Source organism: Fundulus heteroclitus, chromosome 4 (genome assembly GCF_011125445.2).
Source record: "Fundulus heteroclitus isolate FHET01 chromosome 4, MU-UCD_Fhet_4.1, whole genome shotgun sequence".
In the NCBI taxonomy this organism is placed as follows: domain Eukaryota; kingdom Metazoa; phylum Chordata; class Actinopteri; order Cyprinodontiformes; family Fundulidae; genus Fundulus; species Fundulus heteroclitus.
Window position 1 is genome coordinate 34,181,344 of NC_046364.1, and position 13,447 is coordinate 34,194,790.

Here is a 13,447-nt window from a genome sequence, read left to right on the forward strand (position 1 = left end):
AGTATTCCTTTGTCCATCTTTTCCAGAACAGGTCGGAGAGGTACTGCACTTGCCTCCAACGTTTCCTGAGGTAAACATCACTTTCTTGAAAAGCACCAGGAGCAACAGTAGGGTTTCCTTTGAGCAGCAGAATATGATTTGGAGTTAGAGCTTCCAAATCATTTACATCATCCGAAACCTTTGTAATGGGGCGATCATTAAGGATAGCTTCCACTTCACATAAAATGGTTTGAAAACTTTCGTCATCCAAGGTCTGCTGGTGAAGAACAGAAAGTAACACCCTTTTGACCATTCTGATGAGCCGTTCCCACACTCCTCCATGATGGGATGCAGCAGGTGTGTTAAGAATCCAGTCAATCTCTTTTAACAACAGGGCTTGGTGGATTTTTGTATGATCTATAGCTGCCAAAGCCTCCCTTAATTCACGCTCTGCACCAATAAAATTTGTGCCATTATCCGATCTCATTTGACGTACTGGACCTCTGCGACATACAAAACGCCTGATGGCATTGATGCAGGAGTCAGTTGTTAGCGAATGAGCCACCTCCAGATGTATGGCTCGGCTGGCCATGCATGTAAAGATAACACCGTATCTTTTAACCATAACGCGCCCTCTCTTGACCTCAATGGGCCCAAAATAGTCCACACCTACATTAGTAAATGGTGGGAATTCTGGGCAGACTCGTTCCTGTGGCATATCAGCCATTTTCTGCTCTGCTGGTTGTCCTCTGTGGCGTCTACATACAACACATTCGGTTAATATCTTTCTGCAAGCTGAGTTGGCGCAAGTAATCCAGTATCTTTCTCTGAGAGCTGACAGCATATGATTTCTACCTGCATGACCAAGCTGCTGGTGCAGGTCTCTCAGAATTAGTTTGGATACATGCTGGTCTTTAGAGAGGATCAAAGGATGTTTCTGTTCCTCAGGTAGGACTGAGCGACTAAGCCTACCCCCCACTCTCAATAAACCTTGATGTAGTACTGGATCGAGCCTGTAAATGTCACTTGTGTTCTTGACAACAGATGCTCCACGTTGCAGATCTTTAATTTCCTCTTTGAAGCTGGTATGCTGGCTGTAACAGACGATGGCAACCTCTGCCTTAGAGATGTCCTTTACTGTAAGAACTTGTTTACAAATGGCAGCTGTGTTTTTTCTCATCTCCTCTTCTATCCTCCTAGGAGCTATAGAAGCGTCAACAGAGGGACCCATTGCCATCAACTCTTTCCTCTTCGTACTCATGCTGAGCAGAATATCCTTTAATTTGAGCAACCAAGCAACTGAAATCTTAAGTTTGGCCCAGCTTGAAAAATAATGGACAAACTTAGTAGTAGCATCATGTGGCTGTATGTCAATGGCATTTATCAGAATATCCCTTTTTTACCTCTGGGTCCTCAGAACAAACAGGCTGGGGTTCAAAGGGCTCTGGCCACTCCTGCTCGGGCCTTCGGAGGAAATCCGGGCCATTTATCCACCTCTTGCATGACATAAAACTGTCTGCAGAAGGACCTCTGGAGGCCTCATCTGCTGGATTGGACTTAGAGCTGATGTACCTCCACTGAAACACATTGGTAGCCTCTCTTATTGCAGCCACTCTATTTGCAACGAAGGTGTGAAATCGTTTGGTATCATTACTGATGTATCTCAACACAGTCTGACTGTCTGTCCAGAAGCATGAGCTATTCAGCTGGATACAGAGCTCCCTTTTCAACATTCTGTCCACCTTGACGGCCAAAACGGCGGCAGTTAGTTCAAGGCGGGGAATTGTTGTCTGCTTTAATGGAGCTACTCTAGCCTTTCCAAGCATGAATGCCAAATGCACATTTCCTCCTTCATCTTGTACCCTCAAATAAGACACTGTCCCATATCCATGGTCACTACCATCTGCAAAATGATGCAACTGGACTAGTAGACGTCCTTTAAAACTATTTGGCTTGATGCAACGCCTCACTTTAAACCCTGCTATTTTCTCCAGGTCCTGATACCATGATGACCAAAACCGTGACATAGACTGGGGAATAGGGTCATCCCAAGACAGATTTTGTCTGCATGCTTCCTGTAACAACAACTTAGGTAGCAAAGTGTAAGGTGCCAAGAAGCCAAGAGGGTCATAGATTGAACTGACCATTGAGAGAATGCCACGCCTAGTGTGAGGCCTTTTTTCCACAGCAAGTTCAAAGCTAAATGTATCACTCTCTGCACTCCAGCTGAGGCCCAGTGCTTTCTCCAAAGGCAGTCTGTCTCGTTCCAGGTGAAGTTGTCTTGTTGGTTTGGAGCGCTTTTCCTCCGGAATGGTTGACAACACTACTCGGCTGTTGCTTGTCCATTTCAACAGCTGAAATCCTCCCTTTGAGCACAAATCAGTGAGGTGCACCACCAACTGTACTGCCTCTTGCTCTGTGGCCACAGACTTCAAACAGTCGTCAACATAAAAAATTTTGTAAACGGTGTCAGTCACATGCTTGTTGTAGCTGTTGATATTATCTGCTGCTGTCTTTCTTAGAGCATAATTGGCACAGCTTGGTGATGAGACAGCTCCAAAGATATGCACTTTCATCCTGTATTCGATTGGTTTGATTGATGTATCTCCTAATGGCCACCACAAGAAGCGGAGAAAATCCACATGTTTCTCTGACACCTTCACCTGATGAAACATAGCCTGGATGTCTGTCATCAATGCGATGTTCTCCTCTCGGAATCGGGTGAGCACACCTAACAGGGAATTGGTGAAATCCGGCCCCTGTAGCAGCTGGCTATTCAACGAGGTGCCTTTATAGCTTGCTCCACAATCAAACACCACTCGCAACGTCCTCTTCTTTGGGTGGTAAACTCCGTGATGGGGCAGATACCACACACCTCCATCCTTAGGTTCCAGCTGGTCATGAGGAACAACCTCAGCATAGCCTTTGTCAATTAGGTTGGTAACAAATGCTGTATATTCTTCCTTATAGGCCTTGTTCCTGTCAAATTTTCTTTTGAGACTTTGAATGCGTTGCTCCACAATACATCGGTTATTGGGCATGACTGTGTCATCCTTATTAAAAGGCAAATCCAAGCAGTAATGTCCATCTTGGATACAAGCTGATTGCTCCAATATTTCCATGAACTTCTTGTCCTCAATCGACAGTTCATGCTCCTCTTCCAGTGTCCTCTCACTGAACTCCATATTGTATTGAGACACCAACAGCTCCTCCAATTTGACAATGGAAATCCGATTAGTGTAAACAGTAGGACAGCCTTTCTGACAACCATTTCCACTCCTTAAAGGTCCGTTTATGACCCAACCTAATAGGGTTCTCACGGCGTAGGGTCCATCACCTTTGCTGTTTATAATCTCCCATGGCTCCAGGAGCTTTGGCACGTTTGTCCCAATCAACAGGCCAACATCAGCATCCAATTCTGTGATCTTAATATTTTTTAAATATTCCCATTTCTCAACATCTTGCTGACGGGGAATGTTGGTCTTTGAAACAGGAATGGTTTCTTGGGTGTAGACCTCTGGAAGCTCTATGAAGTTGTTTTCTTCCAGTTCAGAAATCTCCAGTCCAGAAACACAGTGGCTAGGCACCAATTTTTCTTGACCCATAGTGCACAGCAGAATGTTAGTCCTTTTACTCTGTAGGTTTAGATGGTTCATGAGCCCACTGGTGACGAAAGTGGCTGTACTCCCAGGATCTAAGAAGGCATAAGTCTGCAGCACCGTATCTCCTCTCTTAGACCTAACCTTAACTGGAACAATAGACAAAGTACAGTCATGGTTCCCGGCCCCAGTACAAGCACCAACCTGGTGAGACACAAACGCACTACTTACTGATGGTTCTTCATTGTCTAAATGCAGAATAGTGGGGTGTTTTAGATAGCATTTGTCGCAGGTGAGCCAACTCTTACACTCCTTACTGATGTGGCCAACTTTCAAGCATCCAAAACATACTCCTTTCCCTCTCAGGAATTCAATTTTCTCCTTATGAGAAATTCTTTGCAGTTCTTGACACTTTGATATTAGATGAGGCTGTTCGCAGTAAAGACAGGAGAATGAAGGAGGATTGTTTGGGAACAATTGGCTGCTTGTAAAATGTTGGTGCAGAGGCACTATCCGGTGCTGAAAGTGAGGTTACAAAGCTGCTGCCTTTGATGTTGGCCTTTAGTAAGGATTTAGTCTTAAATGGTCCTCCCATCACAGGGCTTGGCTTGGTGTCAGAGATGTCTCCAAACAGTGGATGGGACAGGATCTTTACTTGTTGTTCGAGAAAGTTGACCAAATCATTAAATGTGGCTCGGAAGCCTTGCCGCTCTTGTAGTTTACAAGCTGTTATTCTCCATCTTTCACGGAGCTTATAGGGTAACTTCATGATTACTTGTCTCATATGAGATAGAACGTTCAACTCCTCCATGTACTGTATTTCTAACATGGCATTACAGCAGCCACGTAAGAACAAGGCGAATTCCTGCAATGCTTCAACATCCTCAGATTTTATGACTGGCCAGGCAAACACCTTCTCCATGTACGCAGAAGCAATGTGATGTTCGTTTCCAAAATGCTCCATTATAAGTTCCTTTGCTCGCTGGTAGCCCTGCTGTGATGACATGTGCATGCAGCTCCTGACCAGCTCCCTTGGCTGCCCTCTGGTATATTGCTCTAAAACGTACAGACAATCCTGATAGTTGTTTGTCCTTTCTTCCACACAATGTTCAAAAGCTCTTAGGAAAGACGTGCACTCCAAAGGATTGCCATCGAAAACTGGGATCTCACGCTGAGGAAGAGTAGCTGATAACTGTTGCTGAACAAGCATTGATGTGATTTAATTCTGTTTTTGCATAATGGTACAGATTACATTATCATTTGGAATTGATGGATTATTTAATTGTTGTTGCATTTGTGCCTTGTGTGTTACTTGTAATTGTAGATCTGATGGTTGAAAGGGACAAGTGTTTAGTTTGGGGTTGACGTTTACAGAAGGTAATCCATCCAACTTTGAATCTGGTCTAACATCGCCATACAGTGGTTGTTTCGGGTAGTGCGGCTGATCTTCTGACTTTGTACTGCTATAAACTTTTTTCCTCACAGCTGGCGCAGAGGGAGCAGTTGCTGTAAAACCCAGCGGAGTGTATGTGGCAGTATTGGGCACAAATTCTGTCGCCTGTGGGTTGAATTCAGCGCGTCTTTGCTCTTTAAGTCCCTTACTGACATAAGAGTTCATCCCATCGGACATCGATTTAGATTTTCCTCCAACGCTACTGCTTTCCAACACAGAAAGGCGTGCTGCTGCAGCAGCTAATTGCGCATCCAGTTCCACTTGTTCCTTTTGCTTTCTTATCTTGTCAGCTTCCAGTCTGTGTCTCTGCTCTAATTCCTCCAATTCGTGTTTCCTTTTCAAAGCCTCTGCCTTTGCCAGTAAAGCTGCTTGATCAGCCAGGGCTCGTTTACGAGCAGAGGATGTGCTGGACGCACGACTGCGCTTAGAACGCTTACTTGAAACGTTGGAAGCACTATCCTCAGGGTTTACGTTATCTTCGACCACACCACAACAGTTCTCCACTTGAATGTTAGCAGCATCAAGTTCATTACACACCTTCTCATTTTCTTTCAACCAGGTGTTCACTTTATTCACAAACTCATTATTTGCGTCTTCTTTCTCCTGAAACCAGGCATTTTGTCTTTGTTGCTCGTCCTCGGGTAAATTAAAATCATTTAACAAGGTATCGTGGAGAGATGATGCCTTTTCACACAGCGTATGGAACTTTTGTATATATTGTTTAACCTCAGAAACATTTTTATTTGACAACCACAGCGCTGTTATTTTCGACTTTATTTTGCTTGCATTTTTAAACACTTCACCTCTTTCCTTTTGCACCTTTTCCAAAGCAAATACGGTGCCCTTTAGCGAAAGTTTCCTTTGTCTTTTTTCAGCTTGTGTGCCCATAGGCTCAGTTTCAACATAATTATCACTCATTTTCCACTGTGGCTTAATAAAGACAGTAACGTGCTGCGTTGCTGCTTCTTTACGTTGCCAGAAACGCTCCAAACTGCAGAACACCAGCGCATTCACATAAGCGGCTGTTGGATATTCACACTTTGAAACATGAATGAATGAAAGCCATCACATAGTCCTTGGCTGTAACGAGCAGGCTAGCATCAACTCCAGAAGACGGCCCAACGCCGTTGCGCATCAAAATCCAATCCAACACGCCCTGCTTTATATTTAATAAGGATGACTGCACTCACCAGAGACGTCTTGATGGTAGTCGTGCCTCATACCTTATTTGATTGATCTTACTTAAGATGACAGCGTTGGATGGCTGGATAGCTCCTTCCTTTGTTATGCAGGTGAGCTAGGACGGTGCGACATGACGTGCGCCCAACTTCTCCAGGTGAGTTGTCCTCTTCATCCAAAAAGGTCGCGGTTTTTACTTTGTGTAGCGACTATCAACCACCTTTTTGTCGCTTCTGGGTGCGGGGAATCTGGAATTTAACGCGCTTACAAAATGATGTTGAAACCAGGAGATAAGGTATGGGCGTTCCCATTTATTGAAGTCAGTTTGTATATGAACAAACAAGCTGAGTGGCGGTCTTTACAAGTGAGATGGACAGGTAATTATGGAGAGTGTGGATATAACAGAATGTAACCAGTGGACGCAGGCTATTGTGTGCCAAAGAAAGCGGTAAAAACCGTATGACCTCCCGTCACCTAAATCCTTTCTGCCCTCTCACGTCGCACCTATAAAGCCTTCCCCTCCACACCGCCACCAGTGGTAGAGCAGAATATAGGTCAGTGTGTCAACCTAAACAAAACACCGCCACCCAAAACAAATAAACCAGAAACAAACCATACCTAAACACCAACAACTATAAATGGCTCCTACATTTCCTGCAGCGGACTCCTCAGCGAAATCCTCTTAAGGTCAGGCTGTGAAATGTGCCAAAGCAATCGCTAATATAAACAAAAAGAAATGAAAAAGCTCCATGATATACTTTACAGACATCAGTTAGCTTAATAATTGTTAAAGTGCATGACAGTGCAGCGAAATATGACCTAAATGTGGATTGTCTGGAAGGGTTGCAAGGAGAAATCATCTTCAGAAGAACATGTGAGCACAACCCAGGTTTGCCAAGCTGCACCAAAATGAGCCACATTCACAACTCTTTGTATAAAAAACAAACAGAGCATATCAGCATAAGTACCTCATACTTTCTAACACGCACGGTAGTGGAGAGTTAATCATTTGGGCTTGTTTTGCCACCACAGTTCCTGGGTACATAGCAGCCATTAACTCTGCCATGAACTTGACTCCATGACCAAAACATTGTCTGACAGCTGAAGTGGGCCATGAAATATAACGTTTTCCCAACACAACATCATATCTACAAAGGAACTGTAGAAAGAGAATAACTATCAAGCTGCTGCAATGGCTCAAAGACCAGGCCTGAAGCTGATTCCAATGCTGCGGTGGCACCTCAGACAAGCAGCACATGATGAATAAAGACCAGATATTTTTCATTATGCCCTGATGTGTAAAACACGAGACTTAAAACAAGGAGGAATTTCCGTTCGCCGCATGCAACTGCTTCTGCTGTGTGTGTGTCAACTGGAAGGTTTATGTTTCTCTTCCTCCATGTTTGCCACTTGATCCGCACCTTTCACATTTTCCTCTGTTTCTTCCTCGGGGTCAGAACCGTCACTTCTCATCTGTGACAGACAGGCCAGGAGACAGGGGCGGGGTTAGGGGGAAACAAACAGGAGGTTTATTAGCTGGCAGCTCAGAAGAACTAAAGAAATGCTCTTTCTATGAAAGAAAGTAGTAGAGTCTTCACATACAGCTTTATTTCAAAGAAAAAAGAATGCACTCACTATGGGTTCATCATCATCATCATCATGCACCTTCCTGTTAGGGTGGTCTTCATAGATCCAGTGACAGGAACTGGGTGAGAAGAGGGAGGAGAGGGAATGGTCTGGACTGCTTGCAGACACACCGAACGATGAGCTGAACGATCTGTGCTCTCTTGAGAGAGAGTCTGGTAAACGACATGAAATAGAGGAACCCTCAGTTTATCAGACTGATTATTATTGACTGGTATCAGTCAATTACAATTTCTTTTCTTTTTTTTTTTACACACTGTTGAAACTGGAGCCCCTTTCAGACAAGCTTTTTCCTCTGTGATCTACAGGTGTTTGTTACACCTTGCAAACAACTGAATGGTCCTGATAGGGGTTTGAAGTCCCTCCACAAATATTATGCCCCTGATGCACCTCCGGAGGCATTCACAAACCAGTAACCAGTGCAAACCGTGAAGCGTAATATGGGATTACAGAACGAGTGAAATGTGATGATGAGTTCCTGTGCCAAGATAGCTGCAAAAGCTGCATTATTAAGAGCAAAGGCAATGCATGATCCTGCAAAGTCCCTCTGATCTGAGAAAAAGGGTTGCACGGATACCTGCAAACAAACATATTTCTTGTCTCCATGAGCAGTTAGCTCGATCTGTGTTTTGTCAGGCCATAAACTGTTTCTCCAGAAGGAAGCTGGCTCATTTGTGCTTCAAAGCTCAGTTGAGTTTCTTCTTTGTTGACACCCTTTCAGTTCATAGTAAAACTAGTTTCATTGTGGATGGCTTGAGCAATAGTGGTTCCTGGGTTTTTCTGAACCTCCTAACCAATTTCCTTTCGTCTGAGGCTGAGAGTTCGGGGGGAAGATGGTTGAAACTGGAAGTGGATGTTAAACCAGGACAATCATCCCAAACAAACATCAAAGTTTTGTTTGGAATTGACACACCGTGTTACACAAAAATATTCATACTCTGCCAGAAAGACAGCTCTGTGCCAGTAAGCCAACCAATTTAAATCAACCCCAACAATTCGGTCAAGAAGAGTGGCTAAATACTGAGCTCGACCTATGTCAGAAGCTTGCTGATGTTTCTTTTTAGTCCAATTGATTATTGCAACAATTCACATATCTGCCAAAAAGCTGATCAGACAGCTGCAGCTGATCCAGAACACTGCTGCCCGGGTCCTCACTAAGACTAAGAAAGTAGAGCACATCACCCCAGTTCTAAAGTCCTTACACTGGCTCCCTGTATCTCAGAGAATAGACTTTAAAATACTTTTGTTAGTCTATAAATCCCTGAATGGCTTAGCACCTAAATACATCACAGACTTGTTATCAGTGTATCAACCCTCCAGACCAGTCAGGTCTCCTGGCTCCAGCCTATTCTGCATACCTAGAACCAGAACAAACACAGAAAAGCAGCATTTAGTTCCTATGCTCCACTTATCTAGGACAGACTCCAAGAAGACTGTAAAAGTGCGGAAAGCCTGAGTTCCTTTAAATCAATGTTAAAAACACATTTGTTTAGAGTTGCCTTTGAGTGTTGTTAATGTTGTCCAACCTGTCTTATACTGCATCAGACCTGCTGCTACTGTTCCAATGCGATGTGCTAGCCTCTGTAATATTTCCCTCTGTCTCTGTAATGCTTTGCTTTCCTCTGTTTTTTTCATGTACAGCACTTTGAATTGTCTTGTTACTGAAAAGTGCTTTATAAATAAACTTGCCTTGCCTTTCAAAAAGCATGTGATAGAGGTGCCACTTACTAAGAGACATCCATCCAAATATTAGCGCGGGTGCATGTATATGTTTAAGCCTGTGTGTATAGCTTTGACAATGTGTGGAGAATCCACAATTAATTTAAAATGTGTGAAACTGGTAAATAAAGGTAAGATTCTGCAATGGTAACCTACAGGCAAAGCACACGGAAGCATGTTCCTGTCCACAGTGCCTTTTTTTTTTTAAACCCAGTTTGACTTTATGGCTTTTGGGGCATGTGTATGTTTGATCAGACATTGTCTTCATTAAAATGCAATTTTTTTGAGAAGTTACAATGAGGTTAACATGAATGTTACCAAGACATTGCTGTGGGAAAAAAATAAATAAGAAGGGTTCCGTTTCAGGACGAGTTACAAGCATCACGTTAAATGCAAAATGTAAAAAAAACAAAAAAAAAAAACAAAAAAAAAACACAGTTTTTATATTGTCTATAGGCTATGCTGTTGTCAAAGCCAGACAAACTTATTTCAAGAAAGCAAAACCCAGACCAAAAAACAAATGTTATAATACTAGTAATGCATCCAGATTAGTGACATGTTATGTAATAGACATGTTGGTTCTGTTGAATGACTTCTCACCTTTCCTTGGGTTTCTCATCTCGCTGATTATTTGAAGGATCCTGAAGAGATTAGACAGTAAGGTCACCTGAAATTGTATATTCTGTTCTGCTTGCTTGTGGCAAATGTTTATTTAAGACTACTTTTTACAGAAAATAAAGTTTTTCCCCCAAGAAGAAACATTCTCAAACAAAATAATTCTACTTGGGAATCTAAGAAATCCCCAAGCATCCCTAGCATCCAGGATAGAATGGACATAAGGGGCTGAATGGCAATTTGGTCAACTATGCTTTTTACCATTGCGATTATCATCAAACAAATATATTTAAATGTCTTTTAGTAAAATTAACACCCGCTGTTATTACCGCTCCAGTCCAGCCTCACCCCGAGATGCCCTTCCTGTTGCTCTGCCGTGCTCTGCTTCCTAAGCGCCTCTGATTTCAATTTGTCGGCCATTGTTGGTTAAACAACTGTAAACCTATAAATTAAACATGACGGAGGGCATCGTACCATAGTAGCACACGTTCCTCTCAAGACAGAAGCAACAACTGAACCACCGCAGGGGAATGTAATCAACAACAACAAAAAAAAAGGAGAAAGATCCAGGGCTCAGGCGAAAGCAATGGAACACAGAGAGAAGATCAGAACGCAAAACAACTAGTAATTTCAAAACAAAACTCAATATCGACTCTAAAACATATATTGTTCTTTGCTTCATCTTAAAAGAAGACAAATATAAAATGATGTCTATTTGGAGGCTTCTCAATAGGGGGCGCTGGGTCACCACACTTATCAAAATTGCAGGAAAGTGTAATTGCATACAGTGAGCGCTATTGGGGCGCAGATTTATTTATTTATTTATTTATTTATTTATTTATTTATTTATTTATTTATTTATTTATTTATTTATTTATTTATTTATTTATTTATTTATTTATTTATTTATTTTTACCCCTGCCGCCCCCTATGTGTCATTAAAAAAAGTGCCGATCTGCTCCGTTATTGCCCACAAGTCACAGCTCTGTCCACCCATAGCCATTTAACACTTCTTCTGTCATTTTTCACCCAATCAGATTAATTTATAAATCCTCTCAGAGTCACAACACTGGCAGCTTAGATGTGTTTATGTCAAACAGATGCACACAGATGCAAACGGTTGAGTCAGACATAAAAAAAAAGATAGGAGAAAATGGCAACAGTGAATGAGTTAGTTGTTTATTTTAGAACGAAAGACCAGACTTAGAAAAGAATCCAGCAGCAGGCAAGAGTTTAGGGATGACACATACTTGAATAAGTGTGCACATGCTTAAACCTTTCTAAAAGCATCTTCTGATACAATCAGCAGTCAGGTATTTTTTGACACAAGTCCATCAGCACCTTAACATCTTAACTTGGGAATGTTTGGTAATGTAATTTCCTTTCCTTTCCCAGAATAGACCTTACGAGGGAGGCTTTAGAGTGTGATTCCTCTGCAGTTGGAACACACCCTTTTTAAATAGGGGGACCACCACCCCAGTCTGCCAATCCAGGGGAACTACCCCCGATGTTCACGCAATGTTGCAGAGCCGCGTTAACCAACACAGCCCCACAACATCCAGAGCCTTAAGGTACTCAGGGCGAATCTCATCCACCCCCGGGGCCTTGCCACCGAGGAGCTTTTCAACCACCTCAGTGACCTCAGCACCAGCGGTGGGAGAACCCGACCCAGAGTCCTCAGGCTCTGCTTCCGCAATGGAAGATGTGTTGGTGGGATTAAGAAGGTCTTTGAAGTATTCCGCCCACCGAAACACAACGTCCCAAGTCGAGGTCAGCAGCACACCACCCACACTGTAAACAGTGTTGGTACTGCACTGCTTCCTCCACCTGAGACGCCGGATAGTGGACCAGAATCGCTTAAAAGCTGTTCGGAAGTCCTTCTCCATGGCCTCTCTAAACTCTTCCAACGCCTGAGTTTTTGCCTCGGCGACCAGCTGAGCCGCCTGCCGCTTCGACTGCCGGTACACATCAGCTGCTTCCAGAGTCCCACAGGCCAATAAAGCCCGTTAGGACTCCTTCTTCAGCTTGACGGCTTCCCTCACCGCAGGTGTCCACCAGCGTGTTCCAGGGTTGCCGCCACGACATGCACCGACAACCTTGCGGCCACAGCTCCGACTAGCCGCCTCAACAATAGAGGCGCGGAACATGGTCCATTCAGACTCAATGTCCCCCGCCTCCCTCGGGACGTGTTTAAAGTTCTCCCGGAGGTGGGAGTTAAAGCTCCGTCTCACGGGGGACTCTGCCAGATGTTCCCAGCAAACCCTCACAGTACGTTTGGGCCTGCCCGGTCTGACCGGCTTCCTCCCCCACCATCGGAGCCAGCTCACCACCAGGGGGTGGCCGGTGGAGAGCTCCGCACCTCTCTTCACCCGAGTGTCCAAGACATGCGGCCGCAGATCAGATGAAACAACAACAAAGTCGATCATTGAACTACGACCTAGGGTGTCCTGGTGGCAAGAGCATGGACACCCTTATGCTTGAACAAGGTTTTCGTTATGGACAATCCATGACGAGCACAGAAGTCAAACAACAGAACACCACTCGAGTTCAGATCAGGTGGGCCATTCCTTCCAACTACGCCTCTCCAGGTCCCACTTTCATTACCCACGTGAGCGTTGAAGTCCCCCAGCAAAACGAGGGAGTCCCCAGGAGGGGTACTCTTCAGAACCCCCTCCAAGGACTCCAAAAAGGGTGGGTAATCCGAGCTGCTGCTTTTTTTACTGTGGAAAATGTCGGAGCACCCAAAGAGAAACCCATACATTAAATTTTAAGTCTTACAGCTGATCAAAAAAAATTGACATTAGGAAAAGCTGGAGCACCCAGAGAGAACCTGTTTTTTTCATCTGATTACATTTTTTTTTTGCAGTTTGAGGGGGAATGAGAGGAAATATGTATTTCTTTTACTGTGGAAAATGTCGGAGCAACCAAAGAGAAACCCATACATTAAAAACTACCATCTGTTGATGGTAGCTTTTTAAAATGTCTCACATTGATAAAAATAAATACATTTGTGTGCCTTTTAAGCCAATCGTAAAAATTGGCCCTAAAAAAACCAAAATACTTTTAAGTCTTACAGCTGATAAAAAAAAATTTACATTAGGAAAAGCTGGAGCACCCAGAGAGAACCTGTTTTTTTCATCTGATTAAATTTTTTTTTTTATTTTTTTTTGCAGTTTGAGGGGGAATGAGAGGAAATATGTTTTTCTTTTGGCCTAAAAAAACAAATTACATTTAAGTCTTACAGCTGATTAAAAAAAAA

General features: G+C 43.4%; 1 protein-coding gene across 4 annotated transcripts in view; it reads right to left on the reverse strand.

Moving 5' to 3' along the window:
• Positions 1-13,447, reverse strand: part of LOC118562987 — a 137,333-nt gene that overhangs the window by 36,685 nt on the left and 87,201 nt on the right. For 2 of the 4 annotated variants that reach the window (XM_036136450.1, XM_036136443.1), the window contains exons 4-5: positions 7,846-8,009; positions 7,632-7,683 (exon numbers count right to left, since the gene is read on the reverse strand). In XM_036136450.1, the coding sequence (XP_035992343.1) occupies positions 7,632-7,683; positions 7,846-8,009 (216 nt within the window). Of the gene's footprint in view, positions 1-6,501; positions 7,684-7,845; positions 8,010-10,173; positions 10,215-10,662; positions 10,737-13,447 lie in introns of those variants that run through there. The other 2 variants (XM_036136446.1, XM_036136449.1) reach the window with 2 other exon arrangements.